This window comes from Aspergillus neoniger (genome assembly GCF_003184625.1).
Source record: "Aspergillus neoniger CBS 115656 unplaced genomic scaffold BO87scaffold_45, whole genome shotgun sequence".
NCBI classification, from domain to species: domain Eukaryota; kingdom Fungi; phylum Ascomycota; class Eurotiomycetes; order Eurotiales; family Aspergillaceae; genus Aspergillus; species Aspergillus neoniger.
In genome coordinates this window covers 1-21,402 of record NW_020291173.1, presented here as the reverse complement: position 1 = coordinate 21,402, position 21,402 = coordinate 1, and the positions used below count along the sequence as shown (strand labels likewise).

The following is a 21,402-nucleotide window of genomic DNA, read 5'->3' as shown; positions in this document are numbered from 1 at the left end:
TGGAGTGGGAAAACGAACTAGTCAAAGCCAGCCAGCCAGCGGGAGTGAGTCGGGCAAGTAAACCAAGTCGGTTGGTTCCATTTCGAGCTACTAACTTAACTCATCCCCTCTCTATCTCTCTCGCTCTCTCACTCTGTTGTCTCCGGTCCTTTCCCCTCACTCTCCGCCCTGAGTCGTCCTGTTTGACTGACTCCCTTTATTTCAATTGTGCTTTTTTTTTTTATTTTCTCCCCCCCCTTTCTCCATCTTACACAGAATCCACCGTCACCCTGGAGGCCGCTTCAGCACGCATGGCAGCGAGGGACCGTTTCGGTGCCTACGCTGAGCCGGGCTTAACACCGCTGCAACGGGCTGTTCGTACGTCACCCCTGTTCTTTTTGTCCCTCCCCAAAAGCAACACACACACCAATACAGAATTGTTCTGATTTTTTTGGTTGGCTAAATATTTACGATCTCTACAGGAAATGCCTGCGACTTGTCGCACTACGAACCCAACCTCGCCCTGAACCTTGAAGTGGCCGATCTGATCAACTCCAAGAAGGGCAATGCGTGAGTTGCTACTTACTACTGTGTCGCGTCCACCGACCCGCGCCGTTCAACTAACCCACTCATCCCTCCACACTTCTAGACCTCGCGAAGCTGCCTTCGAAATCGTCCATCTAATCAACTCGCGGAATCAGAATGTGGCGTTACTAGCATTGGCGGTAGGCTTTTGTCCAGATATATCGAATGGAGCTTAGATGTGCCTGAATGCGGGGCTAACATTCCACCCCTGCGACTCTTGTCACCCGTTTAGCTTCTCGACATCTGCGTCAAAAATTGCGGCTACCCATTTCACCTCCAGATTAGCACTAAAGAGTTTCTGAATGAGCTGGTTCGTCGATTCCCCGAGCGCCCGCAGCTGCGGCCGACTCGGGTGCAACATCGCATCCTCGAGTCCATTGAGGAGTGGAGACAGACGATCTGCCAGACGTCGCGGTACAAGGAGGATCTAGGCCATATTCGTGATATGCATCGGCTATTACTCTACAAGGGTTATGTGTTTCCGGAAATTCGCCATGAGGATGCGGCCGTCTTGAACCCGAGTGATGTGCGTGATCCCGCCCCCACTGGTTCTAGGGATTGTTGCTGACTAGTGGTATTTGAATAGAATCTGCGGTCCGCGGAGGAGATGGAAGAGGAGGAGAAAGAGGCCCAGTCGGCTAAATTGCAGGAGCTGATTCGTAGGGGTACGCCTGCGGATCTGCAGGAGGCTAATCGTCTGATGAAGGTCATGGCCGGGTACGACAACAGACACAAGACTGATTACCGGGCCAAGGCGGCGGAAGAGGTCGCCAAGGTGCAGCAGAAGGCGAAGATCTTGGAGGAAATGCTACAGAGCCACCAGCCTGGCGACCCGGTCGCGGAGGGTGATGTGTTTGAGGTAAGCTTGGGGGTGCGCGCTGTGTCTCGTTTGATTGTCAACTGACTGTCGGGTCGCTAGGAACTGGCTGGGGCGCTGCAGAGTGCCCATCCCAAGATCCAGAAGATGTGCGAGGAGGAGTCGGATGATCCGGAGGCGGTTCACAAGTTGCTTGAGATCAATGATAGCATACACCGGACCATTGAGCGGTACAAGCTGGTCAAGAAGGGCGACTGGGAAGCCGCCACACGGATCCCCAAGGGCACACTGGGCACGACAACAGGTGTATCGAAGAACGCGAACAATCAGCTGTCGCTTATCGACTTCGACCCGGAACCTCCTGCCAGTGCCAGTACCAACGGCAACGGTGCGCCGGCCGCGACCGGAGGCAATTCATTGGAGAACGACTTGCTGGGGCTGTCGATAGATGAACCCGCTCCGGCTGTGGGTGGTATTTCGTTAGGACCATGTAGGAGATATCTGCTGCTGACATGAATGATTTGACATGGCTAATGCTCGTGCTAGCGATCACGACCACTGCTACACCGCCAGTGCCGCAGGCTCTTGCTGGATTCAAGCCGAACTACGACATTTTGTCCTCGCTGGGCAGCTCTTCTCAACCGCCATCGCAGTCAGCCACTCCGGTGCCAAGTGCACGACCCCAGAGCATTGTCGCGACGCCCACTCCCCCACCGGCTGTCGACCCATTCGCTTCGCTGGTATCCGCTAGTCCCCGGCATGCCAGTCCCCTCCCGTCTGGAGGATCTGTAGCCGGCCATGCAGCCGCTGGGGGGTCCCTGCTCGATCTGGCAGGAAGCGGACCGACGCAACCGGTTGGCAGCAGCGGCAAGGCGGCGGAGGAGGACGAATGGAACTTTGCATCGTCGCTGCCGAAGAGCAACACACTACCGAGCACCAACCGAGTGTCGGTATTGAATTCGGCGCTCCGAATTGAATTTGTGGCGCGGCGATACCCCCAGCAGTCGCAGCAGATCCATGTGGTGGCCCTGTTTTCGAACGGCACGAGCCAGCCACTGAACGAACTACACTTCCAGGTGGCTGTGGAGAAGGTGAGTCGTAAATTTCCGCCCGCTTCCCTTCGAACAGGGCACGGAAACCAACGGACAGAAGAGGAAGAAGCTAAACAATTCCCACAGGCGTACACGTTGCAACTCCGCCCGCAGTCCGGGCGGGACATTGGACCGCTGCAGAACAACGGGGTGCAGCAGGAGATGCTCATCTCCGGGGTAGCGGGGGGCAAGGGCAACTCGATCAAGATGCGGTACCGAGTGTCATACCGGGTGGGCAGTGAGCACAAAGAGGAGCAGGGGATGGTGCCGTCGTTGGGTATAGCCTGATTTGATAACTCTCCTTACACTTTTTGTCGGACAGGATTTAGTCTCCCTTCTTTGATCCCCTCTTCCCCCCACACCTCCTCTTTTTTTCTCTTCTCCACCATGTTTGATGAGAGGGGAAGAGGGGATTGTTTGAAAGTGTGATTGATAGCTTTTTTCTCTTGCTAGCTAGCCCTGCATAGTTGCCTGCCATTGTGTGTGGATGATTTAGTGTTTTCTTTTTTCCCCCTTTATGCCGTGTATACCAACTCAAGCAAGTTTGACAGCCCGCCCCCAACCTACACCAACTCCTCAGATAGGTAGTAAGTAGTAAGTAGTAGCATAGCTAGTCAGTAGCTTCCTATGCCTAAAGAACTTGACCAACTAAACTAAACCAAGTAATGCACAAAACAAAAGACAAAAGACAAACGACAAACCAATTGTCCCTGTATTGTCACACCCAATCCAATCAATAATCCATCCATCCATCAATCAATCTACATTGTATGCATTGCATACACGCATCCAAGCAACACACCCATGTTTCCCCTCCCCCTCGCCCGACCGGACTCACGGACCAAACGCCCCCCATCCCCCCCTCTAGAACCAGCCTACCTTCCCACCACCACATGTGCTGGCCCTCTAAACTAAAGTACTAACCTAGGTACTGGGTTTTCTTCCTTCCTTCCTTCCCACCACCCTGGGTCAATGTAAATTTCCCCCTAGCCGCAGCCACACAAACGACGAAAGCCAAGCCTAACCAAGGGACAGGGATTGGACGAAGGAGGAAGATGGCACTGGTAATAAACATCAAATCCCGCGAGTCAGTCCACAAGTTCCCCGGAGTGTGGTACCATGTTCTGTGTAGGTATGTATGGTACGTATGTGGGGTTGCGCCTCTTACCTCTCCCTATGTGTCTGTCTCTGTCTCTTGTGGCGAAAATAGGGGGGCGAGGGGCGAGGGGCGAGGGGCGAGGGGCGAGGGACACGGGACGGGGGCTAGCTATACTGTATGTAATGGGCTGGATGGGTAGGTGGATGGATGGATGGCGGCAGAAGCCGATGCGGAAAATAGGACTAGAACGGAAGAGGAAGAGGGAAGGGGTAAAGGATAGAGCCCGAGGGATTGGGACTTGGATTTGAGAGAGGCTAGATGTGAAGAGGTCTAGGTATACAAGACCGAAGGATGGACTCTTGACCGTGTGTGTGTGTGTGTGTGCTGGAATGGGAAAGTAGACGAGCATGCTCGGGGGCGTACCTTGGCGTCCGAGGTTGTTGGTCTAAGTACCTGGGATTTACGAGATGGGCAGCTGGAAGGAGAGAAGGGGGGATTGTACCTGGGGTTTGGGTAGGTGGCGTGGCGGTGGCTACGGGGGTTTTAGTTTGGGTGGTGGTTGTCATCCAGACTTGATTCCATGGGTTGAGAAGTGGTCTGTACGTCTGTATGGAGGGATGGGAGGGTGTACTTAGGGGAGGCGATTAGATTATGAAGGTATTTACTTTTCAGGTCAAAGTAAGTTGTGGTTGGTATGGGTGATAATGTCTATGTTTATTGTTAAGCGAAGTGTCCTAGGATCTTGGCGATGGTCTTGCTTGCTGCTCTGCTGTTTAATCTAATCTAATACTTACTGGATTGTTGTTTGTTGTCTGTGGAGTGAGATAGGTTGATCCACACAGACAAGGTAGAGGAATTCCCAGGTTGGGTATGCGTTAGGATGATTGAAAAATAGATCCACATCCTTGTCTACTGTTGATCTCGCTGTTAATCGGTCTAACAATAATGTCCGTGTGTACGGGGAAAGATAGTAGAGAGATTGTGGCTTGGACTCAAGATCTGGCAGGTGGAGGCAGATGGGAAGATCAACGGTGGAGAGAAGCAAAATTGAAATGGTTAGTGGTGGTGGTGGTGGTGGTGGTGGTGGTGGTGAAAGTTACGAGGCCGAACAAATCCCCGATGTTCCTACAGTAGCGCGTACGCTCGGATTACGGGAGAAACCCCGCGCATCTGTCACTCTACCCGATACGGTAATGATAACCAATTGGAGCCAATCACACGGTAAGATCGGACCTGGCGGATCTCTGCACTAGTTTAGGCTGTCCGGCTCGTACTACTTAGTACTAGTGTATCTAGTAAGATTCTCGTACGGTATAGGAGTTACTGGGAAGTATCTTCTCGCTGGGAATGATACTGACGAGATACCTGCTAGCGACTTCATGCCTGGCATTGGCAAGATCGATCTTGTTTCCCCATCACGAGGATCATCCTGGGCAACGATGTCTTCGCTTCGTGTGTAGCTTCCCCCTCCCTCGATCTGCTATCTCCTCTCGAAGTACCTCTTCTCCTCTCCTCTTCTCCCCATCTCATCTTCTTGTGTCCTCGTCTGCTTATCTTTATTCGCTTTTCTTTTCATCGACTAACATTGTCTGCTACTTCCTTCCTCACTTCCTCTGGTTTCTCTGGAAAATGGTTCCGGTTTGCTCCTAGTCCTCCCCTGCTAGTCACCCACTTCAGACTTCCGCTCTTCCATGGGATCCAGTCCCCTCCCATGTCTGATTCCCGGCTCTGCAAGAACCTTGCACTGTCGTCCGTTCCATGGTTCTATCAGAGCCTGACTTTTGGTCGGCCCTTGTTTCGGCGACCCAGACTTGCTCCGGCAGTGGGTGTCTCGTCTAGACTCGGCCCTTGGCTGGCTGAGCTGTTGTGACCTGACAGCTAAACTTCGCTGCTTGAACCACTCCCGGTGTCAACTTTACTGACGCTCTGCTCACTGTTGGATGCCCCTCCTTGGCTGCCGTTATTCCAACAGCTGCCATTTTATTTAACTTCAACCCCCCGTCTTTTTCTGTCCTTCCCTTCTATTATTGTTTTCTTGTGTACGAGGCGTGGTGAAACATCTTCCTCTTTCCTCAACATACTACTGCCGATCTTGCAGTCATCTGCTCCGTCTCACTGCTTACGCACGCCGCGCCACACACCACACCATACTGCCTTAACTGCCACACTGCTTTCCCCGTCACTGTCCGCTACAATCACTCACGATGGGCTCTCCCGCCATCGATGTGGATGTTTGTCCCAATCCCCGCACAAAGGAGGAGAACCAGGAACGGTAGGCTATCTATTTGGCCACTATTTCTCTGCCTGCAAGCCCGCTGACGAGAAAACAGTGCCTTCATAGCCGCCTCCCGTCGTAAAGACCGCAGCTTAGATGCTCGCGTGGAATCGGCCAACCGGGCCTCCAGCCTTCACAAGCAGCGGACCGGCAAGGCTCTCCTCATCAGTCGGGAAATTGTTGAACGAGAGGCCATGTACGAAGAGGTCGATGACCGCTACCAAGAGAAAATCAACCGCATGCTGCATGCTCAGTCGATGCAGCTGCAAACCGAGTTCAACCGCAATCTCATGGCGGCTTTTGCGAACCGTCCTAGTGCTCTGCACCAGCGTCGGGCCAGCTCCCAACTCAACCCGCGGGCGTCTCTCAACGGCATCCGCAAGATGAGTCTGGACTTGTCTGGGCTTCGTGCCTCTGTCTCCGACGGTATGAGCTCCGGACCAATGACTAGCCCGTTGGCACCACACCAGGGTAGCTATGTGCTTTCCCCCACATACGACGGAAATTCCCAGTCGCCGTCGTATCCCAGCGTCGTCCCCGCGTCATCGGGCCAGCTACCATCCTACCTCACCCAGACCGCGGGCGGACCCACCTGGCCGGCGCAGCTGAACGGGCCGCAGCCCATGCGATCGCCTTGGACAGGAGGGTTCGTGTCGCCGGTGCAGCAGGTCCCGGCCACTACGATGGGCGAAATGGGCGCCATGCCGGTTCGTCAGTTCCGGGACCGCATGGGTTCGGCGCCGGTCATTCCCGTTCACGCGATGCCTTCCCCCTTGCTTGCAACTCCCGCGGCGTCTAGCAACAGCAGTGCTACGGTGCCTCCCACAACAACAACGTCGTCCTCGTCCTCGACGGCGTCGGCCGGTCCTCGACCGGCCCACCCGATGTACCAGCACACTCGAGTCCGGTCGGAGCCTGGCCAAGCTCTGCGGACGCAAAGCTTAGCCAACCTGTCTCAGCTCAACTCTCCACCAGGCATGCCGATGGATTCCACAGAGCCAGTGCCGACACCAGACTTGTGTCCGACGCCCAGCACACCACAGTCCCCCACATCGACGGGGCAGGACCCGGGTCTTTGGGGGCTAGACCTGAACAAGGACGAGGGGGTGATGGGATACGCACAGGAGCACCATATGGATCCTGACTATGAAGATTTTAGCCGGTTCGCATTTGGGCTGGGCAGTGGTCCCCAGCTGCCGGAATCGGAAACGGCGTTTGATGAATTTTTTACCATGGAGGATTTTCCCGTCAGTGCATGAGTACCCTATACGTTGAGTGATTACTTTGCTCTAAACTATGTTTTAGTATTGATTTATTTCCTTCTTTTCTTTTGTCTGTTTATTATTGTTACTACTACTACTACTACTTCCTTTGGGTGGGGACTTGCTGGCTTGGTTGGTGTCGTGTGTACGAGGGGAGACAATACCCGGGAGAGCGGCGTTGACCAGGTGATCCATAGCGAATGCTATACCTTTGCTTAACTTGACATTTTTCCTTGGGTTGGTAGAAATTCAGCCATCTTCGTAACTTCACCCTCCTCCAAACCCCAACAAACAAACTTCAGGGCCAGTAAAGTGGATCCCCACCGTCCTGAGCTATCTAGCTAGACCGGGTGAAGCTCTTCAAGCTCCAGGGAACCTGGTGGGTGGAGAATTTGGAGATGAGGTTACATTTCCGCAAACAGCGAACACGCATGCATCGATTTTCCTCAACATAGTCCAGGACCCGTTCGACCACCTGGAACTTATAATTATAAATCAGTGGAAATGAAAGAAAATTTTCTTCAGTTTGAAAAAAAAAAACCCCCACCCCGCGGCATTTATATTTTTCTTAGCGGGATGATGTGCATCATAATGGCTTAATAGTTATAATACGAGTTACACAAAGAAAAAAAAAAAACCCCTAAGAACTTAGATGAAGAAATGGTTTATGAGGACATAGGGTGATCATAATGTAGTAGTTATTTGTTAGGTTATCTGATGCGGTTGATAGTAATAGGAATAAAAAAAAAAGAAGAATGAGACAAATAGATGAAATAGTGAGTATCAGCTGAGCTGAGATGTAGTGACATGGTAGCTACATCCGTAGTTACTCACGAAGTCAGTCAGGTCTATAGTAGTTACTAGTAATAAGGATGGATTGGAGGGGAGTTTATTCTCCTGATAGATAGATTGGTTACTAGTATAGTTAGTAGGTAATAAGTAGGTACGTAGGTAGGGTAGAAAAACGCCGTTTTAGCCGATACTAGCCATCCACTCATATCCCCTTAACCCAGCCGGGATTCCCGTCTGTTATTGTTTTTGCTTTTTGGTTTATTTTATTTTATTTTTTTATTTGATGATTTGTCTGTCATGGTGGGTGTCGACATGCTGACATCTGGGGGAGGAAGCTGAGGAAATTTGGTAAGGGTGATGGGAGATGCGCGGTTTAGTGTTGAGTTTATATTTTCATTATTGTGATGGTGATTCTGTTTGGCTGGTCTGTTTGGTTGGTATTTGATCTACATTAGAGCTTGGTGTACTATGAGATGAGTTAGTAGGATACTGTAGTGTAAGACACTTTTATCACTCAAGTACTGTTAGTTGTAGGTACACTCCTTGTATAGTAAATAAAGAGGAGGAAGTAATTCCCTCACTACTCTCATAATATTTGCTGGTAAAGTTCTTCCCTTCTTCTATGCCCAAGCATCTCTGCACAAGCAGTGTATAGAAATCCGCCTCCGCCACCAATAATGTCTGCCAATCCACACACCCCCTCCCTTCTAAGTAGAGAGAAAGAGAGAGAGGGAGAGAGAGCTTGTGTAGGTCTCTCCCAATCCCTACCCCTCTTTTCTTTCCCTAAACCTATACTCGAGAGAGTAAAGGTACGTACGTACGTAGTCAAATATAGCCCTTGATCGACCAAAACTAAACCTACAGACCAGCCTCGAATCACGAGAATCATACAAATTAAGTTGTTAGTTAGTTTAACGTTATTGGTGTGGAAACATCATGTGGGAAAAAAAAGGGAAGGTGATCTGCATTACTCGTTTTTTTTGCAGAAATGCAAGTCATTTTCTCACTCACTCACTCTCACACAACAATTTGCAAATAATAAGCAGAGAATATTATTAATTGATTGGCTTGTGGGTTTTCCCTTTTTTTTTTTTAAGTGTGGATACTTACGGAGTTCCGCTTGGTCTGTGCTACGTACTTTGAACTTGAGTGGATTAATGCACTAGTCCTGGTTAGGAAAAGCCGGGAGGCGATGATGAACCTTGATTAGTTACTGTACTTTTTGACTTTTCAATTACTTTTTGAACTGTTAGTAGGAACCGGGTTAGGGCGGGTGTAACTTAACTTACTGGTGCTGGGTAGGTTCAGGTTCGGGTGGTAGGGTTCCTTGGATCTTTCTCTCTCTTCTACTGTGCTGTTGCTCTTGAGGGGTGTTGGTTGGTGGGAGAGGTACGGTACTGGTGTAGAATTCGGTCTGTCCCTCTGTTTTGTGTCTGTGAGTTCAGTAAGTGAAGAAGAGTTTAATTGTAGGGTTGAATCATTCAAGGAGTAGATGCTTTCAGAATACACATTTCCCTCTTGTTAGTATTCTTCGTATACCCTAACTAGACTTCCTGTCTTTACACTCAATCCATCTACAGAACTTTGAGCAGAACCAACCCACTTAGACCTGTTCCTACTACTAGTTACTACATACCACACTCCCTCACTACTACTACCATCAACCTACATAGAAAGTGAACCCTACAGTAGTACTATACTACCAAAGCAAGCAAGCATCTCCTATCTCGTAAATACACTCCCACCCAAAAATCCACACCCAACATGGAAGTATTTTCCGTCTCGGCTAACACCACCCCACTACCCATTCCCGACTTTTAGCAATATCCTGAAGGTGGGATGGAAACCAGCTACCCAACTTACATGAAATAGGGATGGGGAATGGGCCTGTTAAGACCCAGGCTATTCACTAAACTAAACAGAGTAACTGGGTTCATCTGTTGCTTTTGCTACTACTGTTGTTTGTGGGCTGGGTCTGGCTACGGACATCCGCCCGATCTCCCATTTCACAGTGGAGTTCAAAAGTCTAGAACTTGGGAGCTCCCAGATAGTTGATAGCCCGAAAAAGGGAAGGAGTTGGAGCTGGTGTGGAGTTGGGGGTTGGTGTGGGTGGGTGATCATGATGGCTTGCTCCAGAGATTAAGAGGGGTTGGATTTGGATTTTGTGTAACGTGTTCTGGGTAGCTTGATTGCTTGTTTGGCTTATATCAGGGTTTGTTGAGTAGCTACTAGCTAGTTTAGCTATGTAGATAGGTAGATGAGATGAGACGAGATAAATATACTAGGATGATTTTACTTCCTGTCCCTGCCAAGTGCCAAGTAGTAACATTTCACACATGGCAGATAATACTACTTAAGGTACTACTTACACAATAATACTAATAGTAAAGTGTAAGAATAATAGATAGATAGTAGGCACCGCCACTGCCTTCCTCACTACCAAGTCTACCCTAACCCTCACACACTCCGGAAATACTCACATCCCCCTACCAGTACTAACCTCAAATCTAACCCTCTCCCCCGTCCCATTCTAGACCAACCCACGCTTTCCCATCCAGGTATAACACCCTCCTATTGGCCTTTTTCCACCCAACTTAACTAAGTAGTACCTTGGGCCCTTCCTCCAATACCCCCCAAGTTAAGTAGGGGGAGCGAAGCGAGCGGGTTTCGGGGATGGCCGGGGCCCGCTTTTCACCTAGTAAGTACTAAAGTGATCTCTGCAGTTCATAACTGATCCAAGTATCTATGGATCGGGCGTCGTGTATCCACTTGCTGGTTGCTCAGTCGCTGTATTTAGTATACTGTCACTGTGTCACTGGTCAATGGGGAGTGCTGCTGGTGGGGCGTGGTGTGGGGGGTGGTGCTTGTATTGAGGATACGAGGTATATTACTGAATTGTATGTAAGGGCATGTATTGTGTAAGGGTGGGTGGGTGTAGGGCCGAGATTCATCTCCCCGCCCCCGTGTTCTTCTATATGTCAGGTTTGCTCCATATTTGGGGGGATTTCCGATGGATTTGAATCAGGTATTGGGATTTGATCCTATGGATTGGATTGATATGTACTTGGTGTCGATCTAGGTACAGAATTGGACATAGTAAATACTAGAAAGGGAAAAAAGAGGTAAAAAAAAAAAATAAGGGAGTAAAAAGAACGGGCTATACAATTCGCCCGCTGAACAGTTCCCGACCTATCTCGCCGCTACGTCGCACCCCCACGCTCGAACTGCTGCTGCGTCGTCGTCGGCTACGGCTCTCGGCTGGGTCCGCCGGACTGAGTCCGCTCGCCCGCGCGTGCAGGTTCAGGATGTCCGTTAGACTCACAACCCCAACTAGCCGCCCCGAAAGCCGTGCCCCGGGTAGCGCCGAGGCCGGGATCGACGGCGCGCTGAGATATGCCGCTGGTGCCGCATTGCCGTTGTTGACGGCTGGTGAAGGGGGTGGACTCGAGTTGGTGACCAGTGGGATATGCACGGATGAGTGCGATGGTGTAGGAGGTCCTGATGAGGATGGCGATAGCGGATCGGTCACCCAAAGGCTGGTGGTTTGTTAGTAGTTGCCAATTCGTATGTGCTGGATCTAGACTTACCGATGGGACCGGGTGGCGACCACCTTGGCGACGGTGTGCGCTAGTGTCGACCCTGGGTTCACGTGGAAGACCGGGAACGAGTCTTTGCCCTCTTCCAAGCCGCGATTCGACAGAATCACGGAAATGAAATGCGTGCATGTATTGCGGAGTAGTGGGAGCGAGGATGAGCGCGTGAGGAGCTGTCTGGTCAGCGGTGCTCATCTAACGTCATAGTGCTGCGTACCTTGACATCTGTCGTGGAGATGTTGCCCACGACGTTGGAGTGGTTGTCCACCACTGCGATAGACGAGATGCCCTCCTCATTCATGATCTGCAGCGCCTCAACGAGCGGCCGATCACCACTACACAGCATTAGCTAGATCACTTCAAAACCGTTCAAGGAACGCACTTGATTGAAATCACATCTCGCGACCCGATCCGCAGGTCATGCAGCGACTGCGGATATAGCTGGTCGATCACAGGAAAGCTGCGGCCGTTCTCCCACAGGAATTTGACAAGTCGGAATTGACTGAAAATGCCCACAACCTCATTGTCGTCCCGCTCGCTGACCACTACCACGCGATGCACCCCGCCGCCGAACGTCTGTACAGCCGTCATGACACTGGCCGATGCCGGCAACGTTGTCAGCGGTTCTTTGCGACCGAGATCCTTGACATCTCGCAGCGGGATCGGAATGCCTTCTTTCGCTTTGCGTGCAAGTTCTTCGTACGACGCAAGGAGCTCCTCATTCGGCTGTGTTAGTCCCGCCGCTAGCAGGAGATATGCGTTCAGATCGGCGTAGTCGAAGGTGCCCACGGCCGACTTGTGCTGGGGTGATTCCCGGATCAGCAGCACCGGCGCCCCGGTGTCAATCAAGATCTAACAGAGTCAGCCCGCGACTCGGAAATTCTATCTGGATCTAGCAGCAGCGCCCACATTCGTCGCTTCTTCAATTCCCGTGTCCATGTCGACGAACTTCAGGTCGTCTGGACTGACCAGCTCCCCGATGGAGATCTCCCGCCAGTCTCGGCCAACAAACGCGGGGTTGGCATTGTTCGGGGCCGGCGGATTGTCGATGAGACTCTGAATGGCGGCCTGGGTCAAGGAGGGCTGCCGGCGTGCCCGCGGCGACCCTGGTGTCGCACGGAGAGTATCGCTGATGCTCTGACGGTGCTGATGATTCGGAGCGTGCGAGGAGAGGCGGAGTGACCGAACGCTGGCGGATGGAGTGCGGGAATCCGTGCTAGAACGGGGAGATGCAACGTTTGATCCACTGGAATTGCTGTCTGCAACCGTATCCATCGGTCGGTCCGTCATGGTGGACGGAAATGGGAGGGAGGGGAGGAGCTTAGGTAAGGAGGGAGGAGGGGTGTAGTTGGCGTGCAGGAAGTTCTCCGGATAGGAGTAGCTGTACAAAAGTACGTGAGACCTGATCTGGGGAGGTGATGCTCCCGATTCGAGACAGACCACAGCATCAAAAGTGGCAGTGGAGGCTGCAAAGGAAGGAGAAGCGAGTCTGGATGGGAGGCGAAGACGAAAGGAGAGTCACTCATTCGAAGCCCCCAAAAAGGCGGGGATACGGCGGCTTCCCTTAATCGTCCAATCACAAGCCCCCGCTTGTCATCCCGGCGTCATCCAGCTCCAGTCTGGACATCTCCTAGTCTCCTTTATATCCACCCAATCGCTCTACACACTTATGTACTTTGTATCGAGTCAACCAGGCTTGTCTGCTCCTTACTGATCTACAGCTATGCAGATACCTCTGCAGCTCCCACACTGTGGCGGTCCCTCGGCCGAAATATGGCCGACCGCCCTGCGACTGTCAGCAGTGACATCATCCAGTTAGCATTAACTATGGATATAGTCCCCACTTGATGGTCTGACACTTTTGACAATCAACTCAAGTCTCCCAGCAGTCCTTCCCAGCCTATCTTGCGGTATTTATCTGGCCTTTGTTTTTTCATCTGGGGATAGCCTCGCGGCCTTTTCCGGTCTGATTCTTGCTCGTGCTTGTAAGTCTTGCTGCCGTCGCGGTAGAAGCAGAATAGCTCTTTCCTCATTGGCGTGTCGCGTTTGGTTTTGCTAGGGTTGATTTCGAAGTTCAAGACGGGGGCAGCGTCTAGGCCGGTCGGCTTTTTCGCCTCGCTCTTGATAACTGATAAGTACTGATCGTAGAGAGTTCCGTCCCGTTTTGTATCGGGATCTACTAGCCATCCATCAACCTGAAGATCAACCTTAGATGCCTTTGTGAGATCCTCGCAGTCCACCGCGAGAACAATCTCCAGCGACGGAAAGTCTCGCAGGTATTGGAAGATCTGCACCGAGAGGTCACATTGACGAGACAAGACCAAGACTCGGAGATGTGCAAATGCCTCGGAACTCTGCTGCAACTCGTTCCACGACCGGATGATGCGATTGCTGAGCGTGACCCCCGGCGACTCGCCGTTATGCCAGGTCTGCGGTGGCGATGATATTTCCAAAGCTACCAAGTTCCGGATACTAGCTATCTCCACGAGATCAGGAACCCTGGCGATTGATGGGTCCAAACTTAGCACCGCCCGCCAACTCAAAGTATCGCTATTCACCTCCTTCCAGTATTCGGGCATGCCCATCTCCACGCTTCTTACACTATAGGAGCGGTAACGGCTGACTTCTCGGAATTGCTCGGGGTAGGCCGTGGCAAAGAGCTTCCAGCTGTGTAGAGTTCTTCTCTTGCTACGGCAAAAGTTAGGCCAGATCTGTTTTCATATTCTCGATCATCCTACCTCTTGCCAAGGCAATCCCAGAGGTAGCTAGCAATATGCCAGGGTACGTAAGCAAACATTTCAGGTCGTAGTCTCCTCTGGTCAGACAACAGGCATTTCATGGCGGAGTGCTGTAATGAGGGCGCCCCGACTCGGCTGCTCTCCTCCCATCTTTCTGGTAAGAACGGAGACTCGTGAACCCAAAAGGACCCATTAGGGTACTTGGAAGGGTGGAAGGCCATCTCTCTATAGGCCTGGCCGGTTCGCTGGTCGATAGTAACGCCGGCCATCTTTGAGACAGCCCGCCCGGGCTTGGATGTGAGCTAGCAATGCGTTACTCAGCTGCGGCACATCGATTTCCCTTTCATTATTTACACAAGAATGTGTTGCACGATAGTAAAATAGTTCGTTTACACGAGTGTTTGTTGCTGGAGCGGGTGATATCGATGTGATGGGAGTAGGAGTAGATGTTTCACCGCAGACGCAATTCAAGTGACACAGCCACGTGATTTGAAACAAGCACGAATATAACGGCCTGATACGAAGTCCGGAGAAGTTTGTTGAAACGTGAAATCAAGGCGGTTGACACGGCCCGTGTTTTCAGCTAGTATCTGAAATGTGCTCGCGACTCTGTTTTTGATGGCATGTCATGTGACTGTCCGGTAGATAGGTACTGAAGGGTCCCAGTTTCCTAATAGGGAAGCCCCACCGCTCGAGCAGTTCGTTCTTTCCCTCTTGGTCTTTTGATATACTTTTCGTCTTTAGTTCTCTTCACTTTCTTCATTTACCTCTGCCTCTGCCTCTGCCTCTTCGTCTTCTCTTTTACCCCGTCTGTCAGAAGCCTCAGTCACAGAAAACTATAAGGCTGCCATTACAGTTTCACCATGACCAACTTAGAACGCCGCGTGATGATCCGACTGACTGGATTTCCGATGGCTAACTACCATGCAACTAACACAACCCTCAAAGTAAAATAAATCCATCTCCGCTCAAATGATTCATCGCAATAATATCATTACAAAACTGAGCCCAAGGCACCTCTCGGCATTCTCACTGCAGCAAGTTACGTGCTCAGCAACGGTCTAAATACGTACGTTCAGGGGTCTGCCCGCCCTGTTCCTGCGCTCCCTGCAGATGACTGTCCAATACCCGCGCCCCGGGGGGCTGGTCAGCCGCTGCGCCTCGATATCCCATAGGTCACAAGTCAATCGAGGCTGACGCGGGCGCCAGGCAGCGAGCCCTCTCATGCATGTATCTCTCCGTCTGCATCTCTCCGTCGATCCTATACCCCACAGAGACACAGCCTTATGGCCCTGTTCCCCTGACTCCTCAAAATAGGAAATGACTCAGGCCAAGCTGCCTGAGCCTGTATAGATGCCACTGCCCTGCGGCTTGGGATCAATATGATGCAGTCCTGCAGGATCAGGAGGCTGCCTGCCTCGTGGCGCCCAAAACTGTACATCTTAGAGGGCTATAAACTGGCTTAAATCTTCACTCACCTGCGGAACGCTCTTCTATCTTCCAGTATCTCTATCAATTCAACTCAACTTATCACATTACAATCGTCAGGGACTTAAGCTCACACGAGCAGATACGCACTCCATGTCTCCTGATACAAACCTCAAAGACCCTACCGTCCTTCACAAGGTCGCACGGGTAGTACATGCATGGAAGCGAGAGTCAAGCATGCTCCAAATGGTCACTTCATTCATCTCAAAGCCCCCATCGATTCAAACGGCAGATGCTCGTCAGCATACCGTATGGTTGTTTGATAATACTGCCTATCAGGTACCGGCGCCCACAGCATCAAGGCAGGCATCATGGCACGCAGAAGTCGTGGCCTGCGCTTTCCGCAAGAATAGCCGAAGGGATATCACCAAGCTCGTCGCCATGATTGCAGACCTCATTGGACTGGACGGGGAGATGGGAACGGACAAGGAGACACGCCATCGGATAACAGAACGACTACAGCCATTTCTGTTCCATACTGCCTCTGCACACTTGATGACACTAGAAACTCCCCTGCCGAACAGCACCATCCAGATGCAGAAGATCGGGCCCACCGATGAGAGTGGCATCAGTAGTCAGACAATCAGCGCGAACAGCAAGCACATCACAGATGGCACTAGAATCCGATCATATCTTCGAGGTTGGGGAAACCAGGTTTTCATGGACACCATCTTTGCTGGTCCAGAAGGTTGGCTTGTCATCTCCGACATCGACGATACAATCAAGTACACCAAGACTTCTGAGACCACTGGCATCCTTCGCACCACGTTCGTCGAAGAGCCCAAGCCTATTGCCGGAATGCCTCGACTCTATGCCCATATCCAGAATCAGCTTGTACCTGCATGGTTCTATGTCTCAGCGTCTCCTTATAATTTGTACCCTTTTTTGCACGGATTCCTTGGTTCATATTTCAGTCCGGGTACGATGATTCTTCGAGACTCATCCTGGTTGGATATCAGCGAGCTAGTAAAGTCCTTCACCGTTAACACACACGAGTACAAGGTGGACCGCGGGGAGAAAATTCATGGATGGTTTCCCAAGCGCCAAGTGCTCTGTATCGGAGACTCCACCCAGCAAGATCCCGAGGCCTACGCAGAACTTTATAAGAGGCATCCGCACTGGATCCAAGCGATTTGGATCAGGAAGGTTACAGACGTGCCTCACTTGGATGAACAGAACTCCCCAGAGAGATTCAAAACTGCGTTTGCGGGTATTCCAGAACACGTGTGGAGGGTGTTCGAACAACCGGCGGAAGTGCATCATCTGGTGGCTGAACTTGAGTCAAGCAGTCGACAGGCACAATCCCCAAAACAAGGCCTGGTCTACCCACAGAAACTTCCGCCACCGCCAAAAGACATGGTGATGAGCTCAATATCGCCTGATCAGTCGATCTATTGACGGTGCTGAGATAAGCCGTTCTCTCCTGGGTTACGTCAACATGAGAGTATGTTCACCCGCAGCCACGGTGGCTGCAGCCCACTCCAGAATTTATACTAAGCTCTCTTGTGCCCAAGGGTTGCAGATCATTTTATTTTCCCCGAGTTACAGGAAGAAGCTCAGAATATACCAAAGTCAAGGCTTATCCACTGAAAGAATTTGTCCCACTTGGCACTAGGCATAACGAAGGTTCGCGGCACTCACTGTCGCAGCGGTTCATATCAATTGAGTTTGAGTACTCTATTGAATACGATCGGAGACTGCGACACTATCACGCATTAGGGAAGCCGAGCAAATCGTCATGAAGCCTGCAAAGCCTCAGTCAACCACGATGGACGAACAGACGTTCGTGCCACCAACAATGAGAGCGCTTTACTTCAGCCCGGCATCAACAGCCGTCACAGACCACACATCTATGGACGAGCCTAGGACTGATTCCCACGTGAAGTTCGACACGGACTTTCAAACTCCCATCCCTTCAGGGAACGACTATCTCGTCAAGGTGCAGGCAGCCGCCTTTTCCCATGATGAGCTCCGGCTATCTAATATTTTGAACCCATCCAAGTCCATTCCGCAGATCCCTTTGCATAGCTTCTGTGGTACGGTCATTAGTACCCCTGAAAAAGACCACTGGAACCCAGACGGGCCCAAATTCAAGGTTGACGACGCCGTCTTTGGACTGATCAAGCACACGCGCGACGGTGCAGCAGCCGACTACGTCATCGTATCAGAAGATGAGCTGGCGTACAAGCCCAAGAACATCAGCGCTGCTGAAGCAGCTACCATTCCCATGCCCGCCTTGACGGCTTGGGAAGCGATATTTAAGTACGCCGGGCTTGACACCGCCGATGTTAAACATGGTCGCCAGCAGCTACGGGTTCTCATTACCAACGCGCGCAACAATGAGATTGCCACTCAGGCACTACAGTTGCTTCAATCGCATAAGCTCTTCCCGCACTCGCGGCCCTGGATTTGCGCAACCTGTGACGCTAAAGATCAGGAGGAATACCTGCGGAAAGAATACAACGTGGACGCGACAATCTATGCGCCACTTCCCCTACCACATGACTATGATCTCGGATCTATCTTCCGCAAGAACCGCTGGGATCCCGTAGATATCGTCCTGGACTGCGCCGGTCAGGAGATGTTCGAGCAGGCACACTCTCCAAAGGTCATCAAGGAACATGGTGCTGTCCTGACCGCGGTAGACTCGACGCCGGCGGAAGCCAGGGACCCTCTCCATGACGATGAGCCACGCAAGGATGGCGTGCTTAGTCGCTTCATTATTGTCAGCCCCAACGGTGAAGCCTTGAGCCGGATTTCCGAGCTAGTTGAAGCAGACGAGGTCCGAGGGAGGGTCGAGAGTATCAAGGACTTGGTTGACGGCACGGACGTGCTATCCGCGGGGGCGGCAGGAGCGGGCGGAGGACGACGGGGAGGAATGATGGTGATCCGGGTTAACTAGCATGAAGCGTTTGATATCTATGATCTACGTGATAAATGTATTTTAAAGCAGCATGACAGCTCAGTGAATGTACCATACTTGGCAGCTACATTAGCGATTAGACTCATCAATGTTTAGACTAGTAGATCTATAGACCATCGTCAGAGAAGGGCATATCAAGGCAAAATATCTCGTTAGCCCGGGCGCATGAGACGGATTAATACCAAAATTCTTTTCTTGTTATTGAATCTTACAGGTAGACGAAGCATACCCTTGAAAGTAACTAACGACATGGTGGAAGAGTAAAGCGCTAGAAGGACAATCAACAGACAGAAAAGAAGGGGAGAAGAGGAGAAAAGGAGAGAGGAAAAGAGAAGGGGAGTAGAAACACATACAGGCTCAATCCGAGTCAGGTGCAGCATGGGATAAACAAAACCCCTCCCTCACGACAAGACTTTGGTGCGACCTGATGATCGATAAGGAACAAAAAAAAAAAGAAAAAGAAAAGAAGAATTGATAGGAAGGAAGATGGATTCGACAGCACAAGCCACCCGGTGTACATGGTAATACATTCATGAAGGGAAACTAGTAGACGAAGAGGAAAAGGACAGGGAACCTTTAAGCACCCTCTGCTACACATGTTGAGGGAAGAGAAGAAGATAAAAGAGGGGGGGTTATGGGGATGATTAGAGGAAGTTGAAACAATTGGAATAATGATTTAAGGTAGAAGAAAGAAAAGGAAGGGGAGAAGAATAGTAGAAGAAAATAAATTTTTAGAGGGAAATAAAAGAATCATAAATAGAATAGTAAATAAAGTAAAAGCAGAGGTCCGTGCAAGGCCTCTTTGGATGTTTCCGTCTCCATGTGTAGCACTCATTCTTAATCTTCCTTTATGTTTTTTTTCTTCTTCTTTTCGATAGTTTTTGGTTGTCTGATGACAAAGGCACAAACCAGTTGCGTCCTTGTCATGGCATACCGGGTTCAAAGTTCTGGATGGCGCCCCGGTGCTGGTTGTCTGACCTGGCTGCATGCATCTGAACGGGGTTTAACTTCCCAGAGGTGCGTACAATTCCTGTGGGAATTGGGGGAGTGTGTGCTTTGAGAAATACATATGGCATGGCCGCGCTTTACCTCCTTGGAAATAGAGGGAGGGAGCGGGCGAGTCGATGGGTGGAAAAGAAAGCTGTGGAACAAAAGCAGACGATGAAAACACAGATCAATGGAGATCGAATCGAACATCCCGTGCAAAACAATGCAAGACGGATTTCATATAAACGCCACTCTGCCAGTTCCAACCGGTATACCGGTGACTACTTCAAGATGAAGCCAAGTAGAGCTCCCCCGGGGTAGTTGTTTTGTTGATTCAGAAACCAATAGCATAAGGGGAAATAATAGGAAAGTAAAAAAAGACAAACTAGGTTGGGGACTATAGCAGATGACGAAGAATGATAAAACCCTTACAGTAGGGAGTCGAGTCTAGTGAAAACGCTCAAACATGCTGCCACAATCTGCAAGAGAATTAGCACTGGGCGCAGAGTAGTCAATGGATGAGGAGAAACGTACCTCCATCTGAAGTTCTCGGTCTTTAGATTTGTTCACCTCGTCGTTGATAGCCTGTGCCAGGTTGGCTCCAATGGCCTGCGACCCTCCTGCTCTCCGGGCAAATGGCCACTGAGAGTATTCAGCAAGCAACTCATCCACCTGCGCGAATGCCCTTTCGCGGGCCTCGTGACTCATTGTGACCAGAGCGTTCTCCAGCACGTTGGCCGCATAGGCCGCGCATACCATGGTGATGGTTCGTAGGTAACGGAACTCGACGTCTTCAGGAAGCCATGCATTGGCTGGGAGGATCACTGTACGGCTGCTGCAGACGTTGCGGACGCGGCGGTGGAGATCGTCCTTGGCGCCTCCATCGGCGACGGGATGCGTAGCCATGTCGAAGAGGAGGAAGTTCCGCTTTTCGGTGCGGAGGATACCCTTGTCTACCAAACCCTTGGCGAGGCGTTCGCGCACTTGCTTGAGTTGGTAGCCAATCTTCATCAGATTCCATGTTTCACCTGCCCGGAAGACACGTTGAGTCAGCCAATGCGTCAATAGCAATCGCGGAAGAATCAATAAGGAATATGATCGGAGATGCTCCTGCGTAACGTACCGCTCAACAAATCGATCCAGGAGTTCACGCTCATCTTCTCACTCGACTTCATTATCTTCAGCGCCTCGTCCAGCAAGACCTCCCCAGTTAGCGTATCGTCGACCACCTCAATCACCCGATCGGCCAAAGGGAAACGTCGCCGAGAGGAGTCCTTCTGCATGCTGATCCGACCACGGAGCGCTAACTCGATCACGATGCATCCTCGGAGAGCGTATGAGATGTTCTCGTTCCAAAAAGACAGATAACCCTAGAGCGACACCAAGCCATCCCGGACGCGCCTGTCAGTCATTGAACACCGGTTGTAGATGCGCGTAGCCAGGCTAGGGGCTCACCTGCTTATCCTTCAACCCCAGCAGAAGCACCTCTTCCATCAACGTCAACTTGGGCTGCTTGCTGCGTTCCTCCGTCTCACTGATGTCCCTAGGATCGAAGGCGATTTTGTGACCGTTTTCGGAGCTGGTGAACGAGGTCTCGGGGATGCGGTTATCCAGCGACGAACCATTTCTCGACACGGGCGAAGAGACTCTGCTGTCGTCGTTGTCTTCGGCGCCAGCGACTCGACCGCCACCTCTCCGGCGAGTCAAGCCCCCGGCTGAGGCCATGAGGATCTAAATGCGGCTGGAGAACGGGAGCGGGGGGGGGGGGGGGGG

At 51.3% G+C, this 21,402-nt stretch overlaps 6 protein-coding genes across 6 annotated transcripts; 3 read left to right on the top strand and 3 right to left on the bottom strand.

Moving 5' to 3' along the window:
• Positions 1–290: 290 nt before the first annotated feature.
• On the top strand, positions 291–2,760 carry BO87DRAFT_319168 (VHS domain protein; the record flags this gene model as incomplete). Its single annotated transcript, XM_025619833.1, has 7 exons — positions 291–357; positions 462–549; positions 629–704; positions 845–1,090; positions 1,151–1,423; positions 1,484–1,871; positions 1,928–2,760. 7 exons carry the CDS (start codon positions 291–293, stop codon positions 2,758–2,760), a joined length of 1,971 nt encoding a protein of 656 aa, XP_025475139.1.
• Positions 2,761–5,775: 3,015 nt separating this feature from the next.
• On the top strand, positions 5,776–7,105 carry BO87DRAFT_319259 (uncharacterized protein; the record flags this gene model as incomplete). Its single annotated transcript, XM_025619838.1, has 2 exons — positions 5,776–5,843; positions 5,902–7,105. The coding sequence occupies 2 exons, from the start codon at positions 5,776–5,778 to the stop codon at positions 7,103–7,105; spliced, it is 1,272 nt and encodes a 423-aa protein (XP_025475138.1).
• Positions 7,106–10,912: 3,807 nt separating this feature from the next.
• Positions 10,913–13,199, bottom strand: BO87DRAFT_368402 (uncharacterized protein). The gene is made up of 5 exons (XM_025621930.1): positions 12,403–13,199; positions 11,876–12,345; positions 11,711–11,828; positions 11,488–11,666; positions 10,913–11,436 (listed from the first exon to the last, which is right to left on the bottom strand). The coding sequence occupies exons 1-5, from the start codon at positions 12,781–12,783 to the stop codon at positions 11,058–11,060; spliced, it is 1,527 nt and encodes a 508-aa protein (XP_025475137.1). The 5' UTR covers positions 12,784–13,199; the 3' UTR covers positions 10,913–11,057.
• A 111-nt stretch (positions 13,200–13,310) lies between these two features.
• On the bottom strand, positions 13,311–14,795 carry BO87DRAFT_344106 (CBS domain-containing protein). The gene is made up of 2 exons (XM_025620803.1): positions 14,232–14,795; positions 13,311–14,181 (listed from the first exon to the last, which is right to left on the bottom strand). Exons 1-2 carry the CDS (start codon positions 14,498–14,500, stop codon positions 13,362–13,364), a joined length of 1,089 nt encoding a protein of 362 aa, XP_025475136.1. The 5' UTR covers positions 14,501–14,795; the 3' UTR covers positions 13,311–13,361.
• Positions 14,796–15,500: 705 nt separating this feature from the next.
• On the top strand, positions 15,501–18,906 carry BO87DRAFT_410287 (uncharacterized protein; the record flags this gene model as incomplete). Its single annotated transcript, XM_025626316.1, has 3 exons — positions 15,501–17,104; positions 17,439–18,541; positions 18,857–18,906. The coding sequence occupies exons 1-3, from the start codon at positions 15,813–15,815 to the stop codon at positions 18,904–18,906; spliced, it is 2,445 nt and encodes an 814-aa protein (XP_025475135.1). The 5' UTR covers positions 15,501–15,812.
• Positions 18,907–19,843: 937 nt separating this feature from the next.
• BO87DRAFT_174856 (GOLPH3/VPS74 family protein) lies at positions 19,844–21,389 on the bottom strand. The gene is made up of 4 exons (XM_025618370.1): positions 21,085–21,389; positions 20,753–20,999; positions 20,164–20,657; positions 19,844–20,108 (listed from the first exon to the last, which is right to left on the bottom strand). The coding sequence occupies exons 1-4, from the start codon at positions 21,352–21,354 to the stop codon at positions 20,058–20,060; spliced, it is 1,062 nt and encodes a 353-aa protein (XP_025475134.1). The 5' UTR covers positions 21,355–21,389; the 3' UTR covers positions 19,844–20,057.
• Positions 21,390–21,402: the final 13 nt, after the last annotated feature.